At 34.6% G+C, this 23,384-nt stretch overlaps 1 protein-coding gene and 1 long non-coding RNA gene across 3 annotated transcripts; both read right to left on the bottom strand.

Moving 5' to 3' along the window:
* Positions 1–986: 986 nt before the first annotated feature.
* Positions 987–20,552, bottom strand: LOC149408681 (uncharacterized). Of its 2 annotated transcripts, XR_016305427.1 has the most exons (6): positions 17,833–20,552; positions 17,387–17,539; positions 16,661–16,818; positions 16,230–16,423; positions 15,329–15,427; positions 987–3,509 (listed from the first exon to the last, which is right to left on the bottom strand). It is a non-coding gene; the product is annotated as an uncharacterized LOC149408681 (long non-coding RNA). The 2 variants fall into 2 exon arrangements; XR_016305426.1 differs by having other exon boundaries at positions 988–3,509; positions 17,387–20,545.
* LOC149408682 (uncharacterized) lies at positions 7,511–13,405 on the bottom strand. Its single transcript, XM_089650525.1, has 2 exons — positions 9,116–13,405; positions 7,511–8,217 (listed from the first exon to the last, which is right to left on the bottom strand). Exons 1-2 carry the CDS (start codon positions 9,379–9,381, stop codon positions 7,680–7,682), a joined length of 804 nt encoding a protein of 267 aa, XP_089506651.1. The 5' UTR covers positions 9,382–13,405; the 3' UTR covers positions 7,511–7,679.
* Positions 20,553–23,384: the final 2,832 nt, after the last annotated feature.

Genomic DNA, 23,384 nt, shown 5'->3' with positions numbered 1-23,384 from the left:
TTGGGCATACCATCCCTGTTTCCATATGTCATTTGAACTCAATATTTATGTTTGAAGTGTAGGATGCGCATTTTTTTGCAGGTTAATAATAATTATTTCATAACACTTCGATTTATTTTATAGTTTCTATGAGGCTGTGCAGTTTAATGTTTATTATACCATAATTTGCAGCAAAAGCTTACGGGAAATGCACTGTGTTTCAGTAAACTCTTTGATACAAAACGTCAAATTCGTGCACATAAGGAAGTCTTTTTAAACTTTAATTTAATAAAAATAGAATTGAAATGCATCTTTTACAATGTATTCAAAATTAATTTGTCGTTTCGTGTCATAATTACGTTTTAACGTAGTGTGTATTCCAAAATCTGAGCCATTTTAAGGTGGACAATATTTACGAATAATAATAATCCTTGTTTCGCGAATTAGCGATGAACAAACTTGTAATATATTTCTACCATCTGTCTTACAGATTGCATTCACCGACTTGTCGATCATTAATACAAAACTATATGTAGGTACAATGTATTTGACCAACAAATCTATGCTGTGTTAAGATTTACACGCTACTTGTAAAAGTATGGATTGTTTCACAGGACTTGAACAATTCATCAAATGTAATTTTTTATTATTATTTCACTGGGAGAACGCAATACTTAAATAATAACAGAATTTGAAAATTATCTTTGAAATTCTTCAAATTGTAATTAAAATAATGGGTCGCTTTTCCTCCCTCCTACAACATGAGTCTCTTCAAGGCCTGTATTCACTCTTTTCTTTCCTCAAAAGACCCTCCTCACTGCATCCCCAAAGATGCCATAAGCCCCGAGGGAAATTATTTTCATTCAGGCCTCCTGTGCATTTAGTGTAAAAAGGGGGAAAATAAAATAACAGATTTTGGAAATAAGTAAAAATCAAACAAAGTTTTAATTTCATTAAAGTGTATTTATTTTTTTTAAATCTGATTCGATATAAGTAATATGGGAAGAACCAGAAAGAAACCCATATATAGCATATTAATTGCGTTTCATATATTCATATTTCATGTCAAATATCAGCTAGAATAATAATATATAATATAATATGTAATCTTACTTCAAATTATTTTTATATTTATTAATTATTGTAAAAAAATTGTATTTACGTATATTGTACAATTATTTTTGTGTTATAACTAAAAAAATAAGAATATGAAGTACTCTCAAGGTATAGAATGTTAAAATTAACAGAGAAACTTTTATTTAAACATATTAAAAATATGTTAAATCGTTAACACAAACTGTCCACATACAATTTTATTTGTAAATCGTTGAATTCTAGGAATTGTTTTATAAATAAAGTAATATTTATTGATCTACCTTCAAAATTATCTTTGTAAGGAATTTACTGTGCAGGTAAATTATTGGAAATTACCTATGTTAATTCAAGGCCATCTGTTAAATAATAATTTATCTGATCTGACAGCGTATTTTTTCATTTAATAAAGAATTTAACCTTTGATAGAGATAAGCATTTTAAAGTTTGCAATTTAAATTTGATTCAATCTCTGAATATAAAACATTATGCTACGAAAGCTTTCTTCCTAGAAGAGAGAAGGCCAAATGAATTATGAAGGTATCGCCAATATCGTTTTTCAAATTCGCCACAAAGGCCTGTACCTTCAAAATTCTATTCGAGTAACACTGCTCCCCGTGTCAAAGGAAGTTGCGTTACTTTTCAAATATCGCTTTAATAATTATCTAGAAAATGATGAAAAAACATTTCATTAATTGTGCTAAAATAAAACACACTCTCGGGAGATCTTTTTATCTTTCTTCTACTTAGTCTGATAGGTCAGTATGGAAACGATATGCTGTTATTAAGTATATTTTATAATAATCTCTGTGATTTGTTTTGGGATATTATGCTGTGTTGCGCTACCTCCTTCTTTAGGCAACGTTTCTATATAAGATATACTTTTTCAAAGTATGTGTGAGATAATTAATTATTCGTTTATCGTAGATGTTTACTTTTCTATAACTGAATCTATATTTCATTTATCTAAATAGTGGTCAAAGATATTTAATATTTTTTTATAGTTAATATGTTAGTCAAGCTATTTTTTTAAGTAATTTTTAGAACAACTTTTGAGTTTGAACTTGTTTTACTTTTTAAAGTTTAAACAGAATATAAAAATAGTTAAAATGCTTTTGGGAATCTATTTAATCTGAAACTAAATTTTCCTAATGATAAAAATCAACAGTTCCCTCAAATAGTGACAAATGTAGGTTTGCGTTATCATCAAATGATAAGTTCAAGTCACACTGTATGTATTTAACCCTGCGAATAAATTTAAAATGGGAAGATTAGTCTTAAATAGATTAAATTTACTGGTTTAAATAGATATGAAACGACAATACCTAATCTAAAATTTACCTGTAAACAATGTTTTGGGTTGTAACTCTGGCCTGATTTACACCTTGACGACTTCCGTCGACTATTTGAATTTTTAATGAATTTATTGTTTTGACTCTGGAGCAAGCTACATACAATTGCCCATGCGTAAAGACGGGTTCTGGTAAATAAACACCAATCTGATTAAAAGTTTGACCCTGCGATTTATTAATTGTCATTTCATAAGCAAGACTTTTTCGTTAATTTTACGTGCATCTACATTTTTGGGACACAGTATCGCTCTGTCACTGAATAAATTTGAATCGCTACAGAATGGGAATCTCCGTAAAGTGCGCTAATAACATCTTGGCAAATCGTACTTGACGGTAAAACTATTTCATGATGGTACGCAACTTTGAGGAGTTGGTAATGTTCCATTCCATGATTAAAACGTCTATTCTGTATTATTTGTAGGTTGTTTAAATACGTAAGCTCCCGATTTGCGAACCGAGCCAGGAAAGAAACGGCGTTTCGAGCCATTTGCGGTTGTTTCTTTCCTTTCCTATAAATCGAAGTTCAGCTCGTGTACATAGCATGAGGCTTTCTAAACGGCACAACTCTGATAAAAATGGAGAAGCAAAGAATGTGTTTCAACACTTTTGCTTTTTGCCCGAAAGTAATGGGTAAAAATGTGGTGCGTGGTGTAATGTTTGAATGTGAATGAAGCAAGATGTTTGTGCCAAATTTCATATTTACGATTTGATGTTCGAATGTAAATAAAGTGAATGCTTTCATTTAAATCAAATAGCTGTAGGTACCTGACCGACCCCCCTATGGTGGTCTGTGAACAAATTTTAAATGAACAAATTGGCCGTCCAATTAAAAACCTTGATCGTTTCCGATTTAAGTAGATATATTAACTGGCAAGCTAGTTATGTAATTAGTTCCATAATTATACCATTCATGGATGATTAGTAACTTTAAAATATCAAAGCGTTGAAGTGTCATCATTTTCATCACGCCTTTGGAAAGACATAGAGAGGATAGTGAAATTAGTTCCAGTTCAAAGTAACGCCGGCTGAAGTTCATTCATTCTCGAGGACTTGAAAACGCAGACAGTAGAGAAAGGTTTAGACATCCTGCAAACGAAAAAAATTATGCATATTGTTAATTCATTTATTAATATATAGTATTTTAATGTTTTTAACTTGGTACAACAAAAAAATCTGCAATAAGAGACAAATGATCAGAAGAATTGTGCAAAATTTACAGAATCGGCGTTAATGGCGATTGTCAAAGTTTCAAATGTAATATCAAATAGCGGGCCAGAACTAATTACATACATTTTGTAATAGATATTACTTGTACCCTATGTTTAAACATATATATTTAAACATAGGGGTTTATTAGCCATCTACGAACACAGTGCACGATCTTGAGATATGTTATTTGAATATTATAATTAAAGAGTCGCCTCGTGTTTTCTTGTCTCAAGTGTTTAGCGTTTTAACTTTTGTATGATAATTTGACGCTCAACATGAATTTTATAGCTATGAATTTTAAATATTACAATGGCGTCCAACGCGTCTTGTATTTTAATCTTATTGCATTGTGTTGACTTTCAAATGTTACAATGATAGTCAATAATTGAAACGCCTGATGTAACTTACTATCTAATAGAATTATGCAAACAAACTTTGTAACTTTAAGGTCCGCTTCGTGTCACTAATAAATATTATAATGGCATTACCAAAACCCAGCTTAACTCAAAACACCAGTTTTTGTAGTTGGGCCCCTGTGATTATAAGCTCCGAACCGAACCAGAAAAGGAACGCAACAACTGCAAACGGCGTTTCGAGCCATTTGCGGTTGTTTCGTTCCTTTCCTATAAATAGCATGAGGCTTTCTAAACGGCACAACTCTGATAATTAACCCTTAGAAGACTAGCAGATTTTGCATGAATTGCCCGCCTGAAACGGCTAGATTTTCGTAAATTACATTTTATACTCACTCCAGGTTTGAAATATTATTTAGCTGTACCTAAAGATTTTACAATGTTTTTATTTATTTTACGGTATTCTTTAATATTGTAAAATTAGTTTGGTTCACTTAATATTATATTTTTACTGGGTTATTTTGTGTTAGATGGAATGTAAATAAAAAATATTACCTTCAAATGACAAAATCCCGGAATGGAACAGATTGTTTATTTATTGTCAAGTCGTAAAAATTCCTTTTTTCACACAAAAAATGAACCTTTGGCAATCAAGTTATTTAATTTTACGATGAGTTTTATATACACAGTAATTATAATAAATGTTTTCGTACAATGCAGAAAAATATTTGGCCAACACACATACACTTGCGCAAGGCCACTTGTCGGCATTAGAAAGGGTGGCCACAAGATTGTACAGCGCGACGGGCTCTTTTAATTATTAAAACTTTTCTACAGTGTGATATATACGAAAACATGTAGTGGGGCACAAGGCAACTTGACAACAGTAACACCAATAACGTGTCTGAACACGACGTTTAGGATTTAGCGACGAATTTTTGCATACGTGACACTCCCGATAAACTGATTTTCTCTTAGAATTTGAAGATGGTGGAACGTCCGAAGGAAAATGTCTGGCAGTTAGCCTCAGCGGATAATCGCCTACTCGATTTACCTTTTTTACTGACCCAGGAGCATGGTGTTTAGTAGTACTGGGCGTTGACGATAATTCCATCCAACGCCAACGTCGTTATCGTTGGCGATTTTCAACTATTGAAAATAACTGTTGAAAATAACGCCGACGTTGACGCAACTATAATTGATTATTTCTAGTGATTTATTAACTCAGGTCTGTTTTTAGTGCTTAATTCTCCATACTCGATGAAACCTTATTCATTATATTTTTTATTATATTTTTTTAGATAATTTACTAATATCTACACATATATAGGTATAATATATATTTATTTTTTTTATTTTTTATTATTGTTCCGACAGACAGGTAAGTCCAATTATGGTACAATTTTATTAAATATTCTATATCAATTATATATTCAAATTATCATAAAGCATTAAACGTCATAAATTATTATTGTCCAAGTATTTCGAATTTCGATGCTTATTCAGCTTAGTTATTTGTAAGAATATAATTTCCATTTTTGAAAAATTAATAAGATTAGACGTTTTTTAAGAAAAATAAAACCATGACTTATTTGATAGGTTTACTCCAAGCTCAGTCTATTTAAGGTCCAACTTTTTTAGCACAGTTCGGAAGTTTTTACACATAACATTATTTGTGTACAATATTTACGGTTATTAAGTCATTTAGGGCCGGTTTTATAACCATTTATAACCATCCGTTAGTCACGCTTGATACCATTTTTAACAAATATTTGGTCTACTGCTTGATTTCGCCGTTTTATAAACATTCGCCAGGCTACCGGTCGGTTAAGTAGCGGTTAACGCTTTACCGACTGATTTCGGGCAGTTAAATGGATAACGATCCGTTTGCTGTTCATATGCTGACGTTTTTTGACAGTTCTGTTATCAGTAGTTGTTCCCGGCGCTCACTTGTTTGGAACCGTGCACTATTTTTGAAATAATATTAGATACTATATAATTTGTGTTTGTGCAATGAATTCCTCATCGAGCAGTGAAAGTGAAGATGGGCGATTGATAATTCTCGAAGATAGTTCATCGAGCAGCAGTGAAGACGAAGTTGCAAGACGCAGACAACCGCGTGTTTTTATGCATAGACTGGACTATTTTAATTATTTCGCAGATATAGATTTCAAAATGAGATTTCGTTTGTCAAAGAGGACCGTTGCTCAAATTTTAAATATAATTGGAGCTCAATTAATGCCGGCGACATATCGAAATCAGCCAGTTACGCCAGCCCAGCAGTTATTATTAACACTACGATTCTACGCTCTGGGATCAATGCTTCAAGCAGCCGGCGATTTTACAGGAGTCTCCAAGTCGACGGCGTGCATTGTTGTATGGAGAGTGACGCAATTAATAGCCTCCATGAGAAACGTATACATAAACATGAATAGTGACGGAGTTCAAGACTTCTACAGGATAGCAAGATTCCCAAAGGTCATCGGTGCCATTGACTGCACCCATGTCAGGATCCAGTCACCCGGAGGAGACCAAGCGGAAACTTATCGTAACCGCAAAGGATATTTTTCTTTGAATGTGCAAGCTGTGTGTGATGCAAAACTTGTGCTTAGGAATGTAGTAGCAAGATGGCCAGGTTCTGCTCATGATTCAAGTATATTCAATAACTCCTCTCTTAAAGCCAGATTTGAACAAGGTGAATTTGGCGACAAGACCTTGGTAGGTGACAGCGGTTATCCACGAACCAAGTATTTAAGGAAACCACTGAGCAATCCTTTGACAGAAGTGGAACGATTGTATAATGAGTCCCAAATAAGAACCCGAAATTGTATCGAGCGTTGCTTTGGTGTGTGGAAACGTAGGTTCCCTGTGTTATTCTTACCAATAAGGCTTTCCCTACACCGCGTTGAGGGTGTCGTCGTGGCTACTGCAGTACTGCACAATATTGCAAGAAAGGAAAATGAAGACTATCCCATGGAAGCACCCCAACCACCGGACCAACAAGATCCTGCCAATATTGTTGATGAGGATATGACTATTGATAATGAACTATATAACTTCATTAATACTTATTTTGGGAGTCTGCTTTAATAGTGCATCTGTGTGTATTGTGTACTACTAGCTACTAGGAGTTTCGTTGGTATAACAACAATAAATAAAATGCTATTTTTCATCCAATGTTTCGCATTACTTCTAAATACATATATTGTAAAATGCTGTTCTTCATCCAATATTTCACATTACTTCTAATGCTATAATATAATTACAGCATGGCTCATATTTTTATAAAGAAATATATTATTTCAGACAGACTATAGTTTTATTAAAAGAAAAATTCTCTACCTTATATACCCCTATTAATTTAGCCTTAAAAATAGTTCAAATTTGAATGTTACATTCAATACTCACTTTAAATCCCTCTCTTCCGGGTAATCTAATTGTATATAATAAAATAATTCATCTTCAATAAACTTACTTTTTATTTTCAAATACAAAGTATACAAGCGAAGAAAATAAATCTTAATCAACATATATTTTAAAAGAAAGTGTTCTACAATGTGCGTGCCGATAAAACGCTAAAGTAAGATACAATTGTAGAAGATAGAATTTTCAGAAGATCATCGACTCGTGTTGGAATAGACGTAGCATTGGACAGGAAACGATAAAAGACTAAAAATCAAATAGTTGAAGGGCCTCAAAGATCCTCGAGATCAGAAATAACATCACAAGCAACAGGGGGTGACAGCACTTGCTCAAGTGGGATGGTTGGTATCTTCTTTAATTTCTTCAATTTTTCTTCGTAGTACAGAGCAATGGCGTTATTTTTCCTTATTTTGGAGGTCATCACTTGATCCAGTAAATTTTTCTTCTTGCTCTGCTTTAATTTGGCGTTAACCGGAGTCTTCAGAATTGTAGGATTCCAACAATCCCACTTATTACCTCCAACAACTGCTGCCACCGCTACTCTTGGTGTTTGTGTTTCATCAACTGATGTCTGAGGACCTTCATCTACCTGCATACTTTGTACTTGTGTTGTTTCCTGTTGTGCGTCGGATTCAACCTCTGCATCTAATACAAGTCCACGGTCTTCTGAAAATTCTAATACCACTTGGCCGGCGTCATCATCGAAGACACTCCGAGGGCCAACACAATTGATCAATTTAATGATGGAAATTATTTTATCCAGTATTGGATCTGGGATGATTGCCGGCCTTTCCCCTCCGCCAGTAGCTCTAGAAAATAAATTAAAACATGTAAATAATATGAAACTCCTTGTTCGGGTGTATCTGCAAATCTTACAATGCCTCAAGCGATATTGACACTTCCACTATACCTACCCTTAAATCGTTTAAAATCAAATTAACCTTACTTTGTACCTAAGTTAAAACTATTAAGGTAGAATCATATTGAGTCGACGTACGTACGCATCACTAGGCCTAACAATATCTGGACAGCTTAGCAACCATACATTTTATATGAAAATATTTGTTTTAGAATCACACTGGCCATACGTTGCCATGCGTATGGTCAGTGTGATTCTAAAACAAATATTTTCATATAAAATGTATGGTTGCTAAACTGTCCAGATATATTATAGGCCTAGTGATGCGTACGTACGTCGACTCAATATGATTCTACCTATATATTCATATAAAATGTATGGTTGCTAAGCTGTCCAGATATTGTTAGGCCTAGTGATGCGTACGTCCTTCGACTCAATATGATTCTACCTTTTTACTGTATTGTTTAGTATTCTCTTTTTAATAATTTTTCACTCACACTGCGTATGAATGTTTGAATTAACTTCTAGCTGCTATAAATATTATATGGAACATAACTGGTTTAAATCATGTTCTCTATTTCATGTTCAATTATTTAAAAAAAAACTGTATGTGTCCTAAATAAACTTAAATAAAATAAATTAAAACATATAAACAACATAACATGCTCTTTTGGACGATCTAATAAACTCTCTGTATAAAAATGACCATGCAAATGGTGGGAAAAGCTATTTAAGCTGTTTTTTTTATTATATAGCTATTTAAGTTGTTGTTTATTTAGCATTCGTGAAAGAAGAGAAGGTATTATTTTACATTATCCAAAGAAAATCATACAAAAAATGATACACACCTGTTATTGGAGTTTATTGTGGTTGCCCGCTTCTTTGCTGCCTTCTTTAAATTATCCCACTTCAATTTCAATTGAGATACATCCCTGTGAATGCCCCCGTTGTCTGCGTTAAAATTTTCGGCCACTTCGCTCCACGCTGTTTCCTTTGACGCATTTGTGACGGCGTCTGTTTTTTTGCAGGTTAATGCCGGCGTTTTTTCTATTAAATTCAGAAGTCTGTAGAGATCTTCTGTGGTGAAGTTTCGGCTCTTCGTTCTTTTATTCATGTTTATTTCTGAAAAATTACAATAATTTCATTAAAACCACATCACGATAGTGTAAAAATATGTCAACCTTTTTAATATACGTAGGTTAGTTTACGCGCACATAAAACTACAAAATAATGTTGATCAACACTATATGCATTCGTATCCACTGTATTATAAATATAAACTTACTTATTTTTGATGTATATTGAAGATTTATAAAGTTATTTAAACTTATAGCTTAACAACGATTGGCAACGATCTTGACAGCTGACTAAATCCAAAGATATGCCATAGATGAAAATAGTATCACAGACAATTATTTACCAAAAACATTGCCAGTAAAAAAACTTTCGGACTAAATGTAACCGATGACCGCTAGTAATGCAAATATGTTTATAGAACGCAAAATAAGATAACGAACGGATAGCGGCCCGTTAAAGTAAAACGGTTCGTTACGTAACCGAAATTTGGTACTTCGTTTATAAAACCGGCCCTTAAAGGTTATTTACAGATTGTTTTTTTGCGCATTTCTATATTTTCGAATCCATATTCAAAAACACCAGTTGTCGCACTTTTCCAGCCTTAAGACTGCACCTGCGGTCGGATGTAATTTGTCCAGTCTTGGAAAAAATTCGTTCACAAGGAACGGATGTTGCTACAATACCGTTTTGTTCTATGAAGATTTTTTCAAATTCGGAAAATATACTCCATGTTTCTTCCACCATTTCAGGGGACAACTCTTTCTATCAAGAAGATCCATTTCGAGATACATGTCCAGTTCTTTGCGGGTTTTGTTATTTGGATTATTCACTGGCTTAATTTTTTCGACTACTGAATTTAATGCATTCCAAAATGATAACGGTTCGTCTGAAGATTCTGTTTTATTGTCAGAAATATCTTGCGAATAGTCTTGTTCTTTCGAGAGAGTAGGTACCCCCCTTAACAAAAGTTTGTGAACTATATTTTTAAACACATTAACAGTGTTGGGATTAGAGTAATAAATCACCATCTGTTCAACTGTTTAATATTTATCATCAGTCCAAAGTTCAATCACTACGGCACTAACACTAATAATTATTATTCAATTAGAAATTAGTTTAATCATCAAATTTATATCAAACACTTATGTATTTTTACATCCTAAGTAAAACAATTAAAAAAAAACAGATTGAATAGACGCGCGACAAGCCAGTACAATCAAACTAAACGTATAGGAGATCGACACGATACCATAAATATGCACGATACTAACAAAAAAACAAACAAAAAATAGATCAACATCGTATTAGGGAATCCCTATTAACGGGTGGTTCCCCGGATCATTGATGTATTATTATTATCTCTATGCGCCACACACGTAATAATAATCCTATAATAAAGTTGAAACTGTTGGAAGACGTTGGTTTCGGCGTTGAAAACATTACCCTGTTGAAATATCAAAGACGTTGAAGATATATTTTGCTTGTCGTTGATAAATTTTATTGTCCCTTGGCGCTGCGTATCGGCCGTATTGGATGGGAAAATCAAAAAACACGTGCAGTAGGTACGTACATTACCAAAAGACCATTTCAAATTAGGCGTAATATCGTTCACGAAGTGTAATCTCTTAACCCTTTTGATTTAACAAGCCAAACTGTTGAAAACAATAGGTACAAAACGTAGCTAAGCGGCCAACGTTGGTTTTTTTTTGCTAGTCGTTGATAAATTTGATTGTCCATTGGCGCTGTGTATCGGCCGTATTGGATGGGAAAATCAAAAAAAACGTGCAGTAGGTACGTACATTACCAAAAGACCATTTCAAATTAGGCATAATATCGTTCACGAAGTGTAATCTCTTGACCCTTTTGATTTAACAAGCCAAACTGTTGAAAACAATAGGTACAAAACGTAGCTAGGCGGCGGACGTTGGTTATTTTTTGCTAGTCGTTGATAAATTTGATTGTCCATTGGCGCTGTGTATCGGCCGTATTGGATGGAAAAATAAAAGAAAAACGTCTAGCAGGAGTTACATAACCAAAAGACCATTTGAAATATCGAGTAATGTTTTTCACGAAGTGCAAACACTTAACCCTTTTATTTATTAGGCAGTTGAATCGTTGACTGCGTTGAATAATATTCGCAAGTAGGTATTATATTTCAACTATTGACGCTAATTATTTTCAACAGCGTTGAACGTTGAAACAATATAACTATTGTTTCCAACGGCTAGTTATATTTTGATACAGTACTAGTGTTTAGTAATAAGTTGCCTAATTACTTCCAAATGAAAATCAGTTAAGCTTACTTCTTTTTTTGTCTGTAACTTGTACATTGCGTGAGCATTTATTAAAATTACGTCAATTGCCCGAAAAGCAATTTTTTTGTACCACTTGATAGTTTTTCGAACACTTTGCACAAAAGTAATTAACATGTCCGACCTGTCAACACCTCCCATATTCTTATTATAATTTATTATACAATTGGGTTTCATTATCGGAACTTTGGTTTTCCAGCTGTTTTTGCCTGTTTCTTTCATTGACGCATTGTGCGATGTAGTCAGCATATGCACTTCCCTCTTGTCGTGCCATTTGATTGCAAGTAAGCACCCAGTTGTTTTGCATTCTACGTCGCCTTTTTTTACATTTCCAAATGTCGGCATATTTTTTCGGGTCTTTTTAACAGTACCACAGGCATTAGTTTTTTTGCTGTGCAAATAGCTGAATAGATAGGGGCTTGAATACCAGTTGTCTGTGTAAACTGTATGACCTTTCTGTAAGTAATCCGCTAGTAAAGAAACAACCACTTTCCCAGAAGTCAGTAGTTGCCGGGATATTTGTTCATCTATATTCGGTATTTCAATGTAAGTTTTAGCACCACAATAAATAACAAATTGTAAAACAAACCCAGTTTTACAATCACAAATAACAAAAAGTTTTATGCCGAATTTGTGCCTTTTCGCCGGAAGGTACTGCTTAATGCACAATCTGCCTTTGAATAAAACCAAGGACTCATCAATGCACAAATTCTCATACGGATAAAAATATTTTTTGAATTGAATGCATATCAAATCCACAAAATCTCTAACTTTATGGGTAGTATCACCTTTCTGTTGCTTTTTATTGTCTGAAAAATGGAGCATGCTTAGGATAGATAAATATCGATCTCTTGGCATTGTTTCTCCAAATATCGGTGATGAAATTAACCTGTCTACCGACCAATATTGATGGATTTTGCCTTTTTTACTTCTCGCCATAAGCATGGTCAAGGCAATGAAAACGTACATTTCATCAACATCAACATTTTTCCATCTGTGCAACTTAGAATTTGGAGCAAATGTTTTTTGAGATTTCACAGTATCAAAATATCGGTTTGTTTCGATTACAACACTGCTCACGACATCTGAATTAAAAAATAGCTCAAAATAATCAGCCTCACAACTCTCTTGGTTAAGTTCACAATCTCTTAATCCTGATTGTTGATTAAAACTATGCACATCTGGCTGAAAGTTAATGCCACATCCCCACGTTGGAGAGAAATTTGTAAAATTTATATTATTGGAGGGATCTTCATCTAAGCGTTCAAAATCTCCAAATTCACTATCTTCATTTTGTTCTGAAGCTTCCTCTAAGCTCTCCAAATGTTCAGGAATATAATCTTCATCATCACTCATCGAAAAATCAGAATCGCAATCTATCACAAAGTTTTCAATGACGTCTTCATTCATTTTAAGGATTAGAAATCAAATTTAAATAGTTACAACAAACACTCAAATATACAAAACAATAAAATGATCTTAAATTCACAAATAATACGCACAATATAATAATAAATACGAACGAAACACTTCATAAAAGTAAATATTAACACAGAAACACTCCAAGAGTTATAAAAAAACGGTCACCCTAATATAACAATAAACAGTGTCCAGCAGAACGGCCAGAAACGCGACACTCACACGGCGAAAGGACAACTAAGACTGTATGCGTGCGCTGAAGATAAGAATCAAGTGAAGAGGGATACAACGTACTTAAAAGTTCTGTTAAAAAAAAACTATACGTAAAAAGGAGAATCTGTTAAAAGGATGTGGTAGAAAATAAACAACTCAATGCAAAACATTTTTTACCTCAAAGTTTTACTGTTAAATTTACTAAATACAGTAGAACCCCGTTAATTCGAACCCCGATAATTCGAAAAAACGCGTAATTCGAAATTTTCGCAAAAAAAATTTCCGCTGAAAAATTTTTTCATACAAAATTTTTTTTAATTCGAAATTCGTTAATTCGTAATTCGAAATTTATTTTTGTCCGCGCACGAAAATTTGTTCGTGTAATTCAAAAAAATTTGATTTTTGCGAAAATAAATCATAATATTTCGTAAATCTGAATCTAAAAGTCAGCCGTGGCGGTGAAACGCCGAAAAATGTATTTTTACGTGGTTATACATCGTTCTAATTAGTATTATTATTTTGTAAATCTCAATCGATTTACACTGGAATGTTGTATTTTTTCAAATTTATTTCGAATATCCGAGTTTAAAGGGCCGAGAAAATACATTTTACGCGGATATATGTCGTAGTTTTACGAGTTTACGCCAAATATCTGAATTTAAAGAGTCGGCCGCGACGAAACTCGGCCGCGTAATTTCGATTTACGCGTAAATATATCGTATTTCATCACCGCGACGGAAATCGGACGCGAAATTTCAATTTATGCGGAAATATATCGTATTTTTACTAACTTTACTTCGAATATCTGAGTTGAAAAAATACGGCGCGACGGAAATCGGCCGAAAAATTTCGATCCATGCCGAAATATGACATATTAAATATAAAGGGTAGGCCGCGACCGAAATCGGCAGCGAAATCTCGATTTACGCGTAAATATATAGCATTTTTATGAATTTATTTCGAATATCTGAATTTGAAGAGCCGGCCGCGACGGAATACGGCCGCGAATCCTCGTTTTACGCGGAAATATATCGTATTTTCACGAATTCAAATTCAAATATTTGAAATATACGGCCGGCCGCGACAGAAAATTACCGCGAAATCTCAATTTACGCGGAAATATATCGTATTATTATGAATATCTCAATTTAAAGGGTAGGCCGCGACCGAAATCGGCAGCGAAATCTCGATTTACGCGTAAATATATAGCATTTTTATGAATTTATTTCGAATATCTGAATTTGAAGAGCCGGCCGCGACGGAATACGGCCGCGAATCCTCGTTTTACGCGGAAATATATCGTATTTTTACGAATTCAAATTCAGATATTTGAAATAAAGGGCCGGCCGCGACCGAAAATTACCGCGAAATCTCGATTTACGCGGAAATATATCGTATTTTTACGAATATCTCAATTTAAAGGGTAGGCCGCGACCGAAATCCGCAGCAAAATCTCGATTTACTCGTAAATATATAGCATTTTTACGAATTTATTGCGAATATCTGAATTTAAAGGGCCGACCGCTACGGTAATCGACCGCGAAAATAAAGAAATAATTGGTAATAATACGAATTTACAACTAAAATACCACCCGGATTTGAAGAGGCGGCCGAAAAAATCGATTTTCGGCGTATTTAAAAATTATTTTTTTTTCATAAAATTTCGAATTACGTGGGAATTCGTTAATTCGAAATTTGATTTTTGATGTCCGCTGGATTTCGAATTAACGAGGTTCTACTGTATTTAGCGATGAACATGACAAATGCTCAAAACTACACTTGTAGTGAGCCGTTCTCTAGGAGAACTTTTCTTCCACTACGATTGTAGTTGGCCGTCTCCTTGGGGTTAAATACATATGCTTGCGTGTAGATGTAGCGGACTGCGTGTCAACACTTTTTCCTTTTGCCCAAAACTAACGGGTTAAAATGTGGTGTGTTATGAAATGTTTGAATGTGAATGAAGCAAGATGTTTGTGCCAAATTTCATATTTACTATTTGATGTTGTTCGAATGCAATATTATGAACATGATACTATTCACCTGAAAGTGCCAGAATTCTGCAGTCCTTTGTTCAGAATTTCGAGTCAAAGCGCTGAACGTCAATTGGAAAACGCAGACAGCAGAATACGTTTCTAAATCCTGCAAATTACATTAGATAACAGTTAGCCATTATATTAATATATATGTAACGTTATATTCATTTTCAACTCGGTACAGCAAAAAGATAAAGAAACGTCATAATAGAAAAAGTTATGTCAACGTCAATTGGAAAACGCAGACAGCAGAATACGTTTCTAAATCCTGCAAATTACATTAGATAACAGTTAGCCATTATATTAATATATATGTAACGTTATATTCATTTTCAACTCGGTACAGCAAAAAGATAAAGAAACGTCATAATAGAAAAAGTTATGTCAACGTCAATTGGAAAACGCAGACAGCAGAATACGTTTCTAAATCCTGCAAATTACATAGCCATTATATTAATATATATGTAACGTTATATTCATTTTCAACTCGGTACAGCAAAAAGATAAAGAAACGTCATAATAGAAAAAGTTATGTCATACTGAAACTAAAAACTGGCGCACGTAAAGATTAAAGGAACCGTTGTGTCTGCGAATATATCCGGCATGATTGTAGGCAAAAAATGAACGCTTTCTCTTTTATCATTTCACGTGACTTTCTTGTAAAACATTATCTGATAATTCCCAACCATCATACTTGTGCCATTGTATACCTGTTCAAGAAACGCTTAAAGCCGGCTGACAACTTTAATTTCAAACTTATATTTTTAGATATTTCTGAAGTTCCACGACGCCCGGTGGAGATTTCCTCCATTGTCAATTGCAATAAACAGACAGTAGAGATGTTTCAATAGATGAAAGATAGGCTTTTATTTACGTTATAATAATAGTATGAACATGATAATATTCACCTTGAGAAAGTGCATTCAGGATTCTGCGCTGTCCTTTGTTCAGAACGTCGAGTCAAAGCGTTGCACAGTCATCACGACTTGACGATATTTCTGAAGCAACGCCAGTAACGTATGTAAGTAACGTAACGCCGGCTGTCATTACTCGGCTTTCTCGAATACTGAAAAACGCAGACTGCAAAGACGTTTTCAAAACCCTGCAAATGACATTTTAATAACAGTTAGGCATTTTGTATCATTTTATTAATATATATTGCAAAATTTACAGACTCGGCGATAATGGCAATTGTCAAAGTTTTAAAATGTATGTCAAATAGCAGCCAGAAAAAACTACACGTAATATGCAGTCGTCTTATGTCATAATACTAATAATCATTTATAACACTGCCGCTAAAACATTCTGAAAAGTTCCCAATTATCATACGTGTACATACCTGTCCAAGAAACGCTCCCAAAAACCATCGATGAAATCGCCTAGGTGTATTTTTAACCGAATTTGGAAAAGCGTAGACGCCATTTTTTTAGATTTTAAAATCCACTTGAACACAACGTCCCGTGAAAGTATCCATTAAAGTATCCATACAGTAGAATCCTGCAAATAACGAATGTAATAACATTAAAATATAATTTAGAATATCATTAAGAAAGGGACGTTAGTTTTCTTTTTAATGAATCTACTATATTTCATTTCGTTTCCCCAAATAGTGATGGGTTTTGACAAATTTAATGATTAGTTCAAGTCACACTGTATGTATTTTACCACGTGAAGAAATCAATAGATTAAAAAGAATGTGTTTCAACACTTTTGCTTTTTGCCCGAAAGTAATGTGAGAGGCATCTGCCTAATTTTATAATTAAATACATATGCTTGCGTGTAAATGAAGCGGACTGCGTGTCAAAACGTTGCTTTTTCCCCGAAACTAATGGGTAAAAATGTGGTGTGTTATGAAATGTTTGAATGTGAATAAAGCAAGATGTTATAGTTATGTCATACTGAAAACTGGCGCACGTAAAGATTAAAGGAACCGTTGTGTCTGCGAATATATCCGGCATGATTCTAGGCAAAAAGTGAACGCTTTCTCTTTTATCATTTCACGTGACTGTCTTGTAAAACATTATCTGAAAATTCCCAAATATCATACTTGTGCAATTGTATATACCTGTTCAAGAATCGCTTAAAACCGGTTGCGATTGCAAAGAATGAGCCTTCAAAATCAACGATGAATTAGCGCCCAGGTGTAATTTTAATCGTATCCAAAGAGCTTGAAGAACGGAATCAAACACTTCTCAGGTCACGTTCGTGGAAGAACGACCTGCAGAATAGAAAAGAGACGATTGATTAGAAGAAATGAGCAAAATTTACAGACTCGGCGATAATGGCGATTGTCAAAGTTTCAAATGTTATGTCAAATAGCAGCCAGAACTAACTACACATAATATGCAGATGTCTTATGTCAATACTAATATGTAATAATTTATAACACAGCCGCTCGTGTCAAGAGAAGTTGCGTTACTTTTCAAATATCGCTTCAATAATTATCTAGAAAGAAGAAACATTTCAATAATTGTGCTAGAAATTTATAAATCTATAAATAATAATATTTACCTCGAGAAAGCGTCAAAATTCTACGCTGTCCTTTGTTCAGATTGTCGAGGCTGGTAAACATAAATATACCACTCTCTAGATCGATATCTTCCGGCTTTTTGTATCCAACAGAATTATACAGTACTTAACCACAGATATACAAGCAGTACCTACCGTGCGGAGCAGAGCAGTAGACAAGGTAGAGGAAACTCAAGGCCATTTAAAAAAAGATGCGACCATAGACAACATAATTGCTCTCAGCCTACTCTATTCACTCACTAGCCCAAAAAAACTATTATAAAAATAAAAATGTCCTTGAAGCAGAAAAATGTCGAAATGTTTTCCAAGGGCAAGGTTCATCTGACTAAGAAAATAAACTTTTACAGTGCATTTCCTTAAGATGAAACTTGTTAATCTGAGAAGAAGACACCCAAAATGACATGAAATTTGCAAAAACACTGAAGAAAATTTCCAAAACATGATTGTCCGACAGTACGACGAAAAATTCCGACATTTTTCAGCCTCATGAACTCATGGTTACATATGTTTAAAAATCTTTAATTTCACCAAAACAATAAGATAATACAGGATAACACTAATCAATAACATGAATAAGTTTATCGATATAATAAATAACATTTATACGTTGTGGAGGAAGACATATGTCAAGTATCAAGCATTGTTCAAAAAACCGAACGAATAACCTAAAACTGTTAATTCACTTTAAACTTGAACTTACGTAGGTAGGTTGAATATAATATGTTTATAACTCGCTAACACTATACTGGCTTATATTGTATTTTTATCACGAACAACTTTAACACGCAATATTTTCGACGGAAATGATAGTATTTCGGCAGCAAATGACAACCCGCGTGTATAAATAAAAAACTGTCATTTTGTTTGAATGATTTGAAAACTGTCAAACGGCATAATTCCGTCATCTCTTTCTGTTACACGAGTCATTATGGTAGAGAGCGAGAGATCAAACCAATCCTTCTGTTCTCACCAATGAGATCTGAGCTTTTAGCCATATTATTCGTTTTCTATAAGAATTTTGAGGTGGGCGTGGCGGTTTCAAATGAGTTTCATGGCCAAAGCTTAGTTAAATGCCCCTGCTGGTAAATTTGACGGTTTGACGTCCTGTAAATGTCAAAAATTATATTAATATTTAGTATTATAATGATATTCACTTTTAACTTGGTACAACAAAAAGATCTGCAGAGAAACGCTCGTTTAATGATTAATTTTGTGAAGATATCCATCGTCAATTACAAAAAGCAGACAGTTAAGACGTTTCAGTATATTACATATAAATAATATAGATAAATATTACAAATTTCCTCATTTATCGGGAAAGATTTTTAATTTAAGTGAAATTGTTTTTCTTTGCATAGTGGTATCATTGGACAAAATTTAGTCACGTGGTCAACACGAGACCACGTGGTACGATTTATTTATAAAATCTACATGGTCATCCTAATGATTAAATTCCGTCGCAAACACGCAGTCTGCAGGTGAAATTATCGAAAAAAATCATCGTCCGAAGGTTAAGGAACGTTTTTCGGCCGTTCTACAGATGGCGCTCGGTTCAAAATGTCTTACAATAAGCGGCTTAAGTTTCGACATTTGCAATTTGAACCGAAAAATGCCAACAGGCGGGCTTTTGTATAATCAGAAATCAGCCAATCATAGACAAGCACCGAAGAGATGTTTTATTACATAGTGATGTTACTTCAAAGAAACGATAAAATTTGTAGAGGTTACTTTGGCAGTATATTTTTAAAAATCGATAAAACTTTTGAACGAAATTAAATAAAGTTCGGTAAAAATAATTTGACACGGATACCGTCGCCCCGTAGTGAAAAACTACATCAATAGCGTTACGCAATTTTTTAATTTCTACCAGGAGCGCATAAATTGGAAGAGGTTAGCCTGCGAGACATTCATATTTAAAGTTTTCATTTTTCATATTTTTTCGGTAAATTTTTAATAATAGGTGCAGGTACCTACACAGATGGTACCGGGTGGATGGTACATGGATTTAAAATTTAAAAAAACGATCAAATCTGTTCATGTACTTACTTTGGTAGTTCATATTATTAAAATCGATAATGCTTTTGAACGAAATAAAATGAAGTTTGGTAAAAATAATTTTGCACTGGTACCGTCGCCCCGTAGTGAAAAACTAAATCATTAGCGTCACGCAAATTTATAAATTGTAACAAGTAGTTGTAGTAGTAGTAGTAGTAGGGTAGTGGTAGTGGTATGGTAGTGGTAGTGGTAGTGGTATGGAAGTGGTAGTGGTAGTGGTATGGTAGTGGTATGGTAGTGGTATGGTAGTGGTATGGTAGTGGTATTGGTATGGTAGTGGTATGGTAGTGGTAGTGGTAGTGGTAGTGGTATGGAAGTGGTAGTGGTAGTGGTTGTAGTAGTGGTATGGAAGTGGTAGTGGTAGTGGTATGGTAGTGGGAGTGGTACTGGAAGTGTGAGTGGTAGTGGTAGTGGAACTGGTAGTGGTAGTTGTATGGTAGTGGTAGTGGTAGTGGTACTGGTAGTGGTAGTGGTATGGTAGTGGTAGTGGTATGGTAGTGGTAGTGGTATGGCTGTGGTATGGTAGTGGGTGTGGTAGTGGTAGTGGTACTGGTAGTGGTACTGGTAGTGGTATGGTAGTGGTAGTGGTAGTGGTAGTGGTAGTGGTATGGTAGTGGTAGTGGTATGGTAGTGGTAGTGGTAGTGGTATGGTAGTGGTAGTGGTAGTGGTAGTGGTATGGTAGTGGTATGGTAGTGGTAGTGGTAGTGGTAGTGGTAGTGGAAGTGGTAGTGGTATGGTAGTGGTAGTGGTATGGTAGTGGTAGTGGTAGTAGCAATATTTTTTTCCAAAATAAAACTCGCTGGGACTTTTGACGAGTGTCGGTGACAAAAACCGTACATACGATATGGGTATCAAATTACGCGTCTCGACTTACAAAATCCGAATGGCTCAGTGAAAAAATGATCAGAAAGCTCCTTGGCACTTTTTTTTCTCAAAATATCCATTTCTTTCTATCCATACATATATTTTAATAGATTTGTGGTCACACACACATACTTTCATTTATATGCCAAAATACATATTACATTTTTAAAAGTTTTTAAATTTTTCGTGTTATTTGAGCAATTCTTTTTCCAAAATAACAACTTTTGAAGAATGTTGGTGACAAAAACCGTACATACGATATGGGTATCAAATTACGCGTCTCGACTCACAGAATCCGAACGGCTCGGTGAAAAAATGATCAGTAAGCTCCTTGGCTCTTTTTTTTCTCAAAATATTCATTTCTTTCTAAACACAAATATATTTTTATACATTTGTGGTCACACATTCATTGCTTCATTCACGTGCAAACATACATATGACAATTTTAAAAGTTTATAAATTTTGCGTTTTTTGAGGTCAGATTAGGTTAGAACATAGGAAAAGGTATTAGAATTAAATCACAAATCAGTCTATACAAACCTAGCGTAGCCCACATACTTTTTGAAAACTGGGATGTAACTCTTAAGGGGACGCGAGCAGGCGTTATTAAAGGGGAAATTTACATTACTTAAAAAATTGTAGTCCCACACCCTCGCCTCATCTACATTCAAATACTACACCACGCAATTAATTTTTACCCATCAGTTGCCTGCAACGGGCAAAAAGCTAGTATATATATATATATACAGTAATACACAGTTTCTTTGTTTTATTTGGTCGCTTAAAATTAGGCGAAAATCGACCACTTGAACCCTCAAGTCGCTCACACTCTAGGTTCGTTTTCGCGTGCTTGAAAAAAGTTGCCTTTCTTTTGTTTCAGTATTCAAGCAAAAGTAGAGACCGAGACGTCTATCTGTTTGCATAGAATTCGAGTTCAATTTTGCGTGTAAAAACGTGAAACAGCAGTCAGTTTTTTTATTTGGAAACTCTACGGCTGGAAAATTAGAGGAACTCTGTCGACAGAAACTGGAAACGTTCGAGGCGCGCAATGCTCAAGTACCGAGGTTCACTCTCCCGCCGCCAGGACTGCCCCACTATGGCAAAAAAACGATTTGCGTCAGAGCTTCCAAATCTGGGAATCGTACCACGTGGTCTGCCGAATTTTGCAGAAATCACGAGTGTTGCCACGCGCGCGGTTTCGAAACGGCCAAATTTTGGTGCATTTTCGCAACGTTTCGTTTTCATCGATCGGGATGATCTGCAAAACATTTTCTCCTTCACCGTTTATGTTTTTATTCAACATCGAACGCACCCCGAACGCGAAATCATTAAAAAAAAATTTCTTGCGCCTTTTTGCTCGAAAATTTTGCGTTTTTCGCATTACTCGAACGTAAATTAAAAACACGATTGATTTTTATCGAGCGTCGTGTCTGATTTGATCGGGTATCGTTGATTTTGTTTTTTAAATTTTACGAAAGATGTTTTGAAATTTCCCGATTTTTAGGGTAATAGGTTTAATTTATGTCTAAATGTTTTTTTTTGCATAGTGGTATCATTATATAACGACGCCAAGTCACGTGGTATATTGGCAAATGGCGGCTGCTTTCTAAAAACCCACTACCGGATTTTTGTGTTTTAAATATATTATCAAGTCCGCTGAAATGGACACGATATTAGTCGATGTTAGTCGATGTTATTCTGTATAATGAAGTTCTGCGTGTCATCGACGAGTGTGATCATGGGATTCTTTAAGAAATATGGATTCATAACGTGACGGAAAAAACATGGTGGTTGGATTAATTGTTTTCCTTTTTCGTCAGGTAAATATTCTTATTTAATGTTATTTTTTTGCTGTACCGAGTTGAAAATGAATATAACGTTACAATATATATATTGATAAATGATTATTCAAATAGCTAACTCTTATCAAATGTCATTACAGGATTTAGAAACCTCTCCACTGTATGCGATTGGCAATGGGGACACCTTCACGGGGCGTTTGCGTGCGGATTTTCGGTTAAAACTACACCTAGGCGATTTCATCGATGGTTATTGATGGCGTTTCTTGGACAGGTATGTACACGTATGATAGTTGGGAATTTTTCAGAATGTTTTACAAGTTTTCAGTTGAACTTGCTCGCTGGATGACGTTAAATAAATCGCAACCTCAAACTTTTAATCATCGCACGAGAGCATTCTTTGCAAACGCAGCCGGCTTCGAGTTTCAGATTAATATGTAATCTGAAACTCGAAGCCGGCTGCGTTTGCAAAGAATGCTCTCGTGCGATGATTAAAAGTTTGAGGTTGCGATTTATTTAACGTCATCCAGCGAGCAAGTTCAACTGAAAACTTGTAAAACATTCTGAAAAATTCCCAACTATCATACGTGTACATACCTGTCCAAGAAACGCCATCAATAACCATCGATGAAATCGCCTAGGTGTAGTTTTAACCGAAAATCCGCACGCAAACGCCCCGTGAAGGTGTCCCCATTGCCAATCGCATACAGTGGAGAGGTTTCTAAATCCTGTAATGACATTTGATAAGAGTTAGCTATTTGAATAATCATTTATCAATATATATATTGTAACGTTATATTCATTTTCAACTCGGT

Source organism: Hesperophylax consimilis, unplaced genomic scaffold (genome assembly GCF_061612785.1).
Source record: "Hesperophylax consimilis isolate HC1 unplaced genomic scaffold, BYU_Hcon_1.0 scaffold_115, whole genome shotgun sequence".
In the NCBI taxonomy this organism is placed as follows: Eukaryota; Metazoa; Arthropoda; class Insecta; order Trichoptera; family Limnephilidae; genus Hesperophylax; species Hesperophylax consimilis.
Note: the sequence above shows the minus strand (reverse complement) of the source record. Positions and strands in the feature narration are given on the sequence as shown.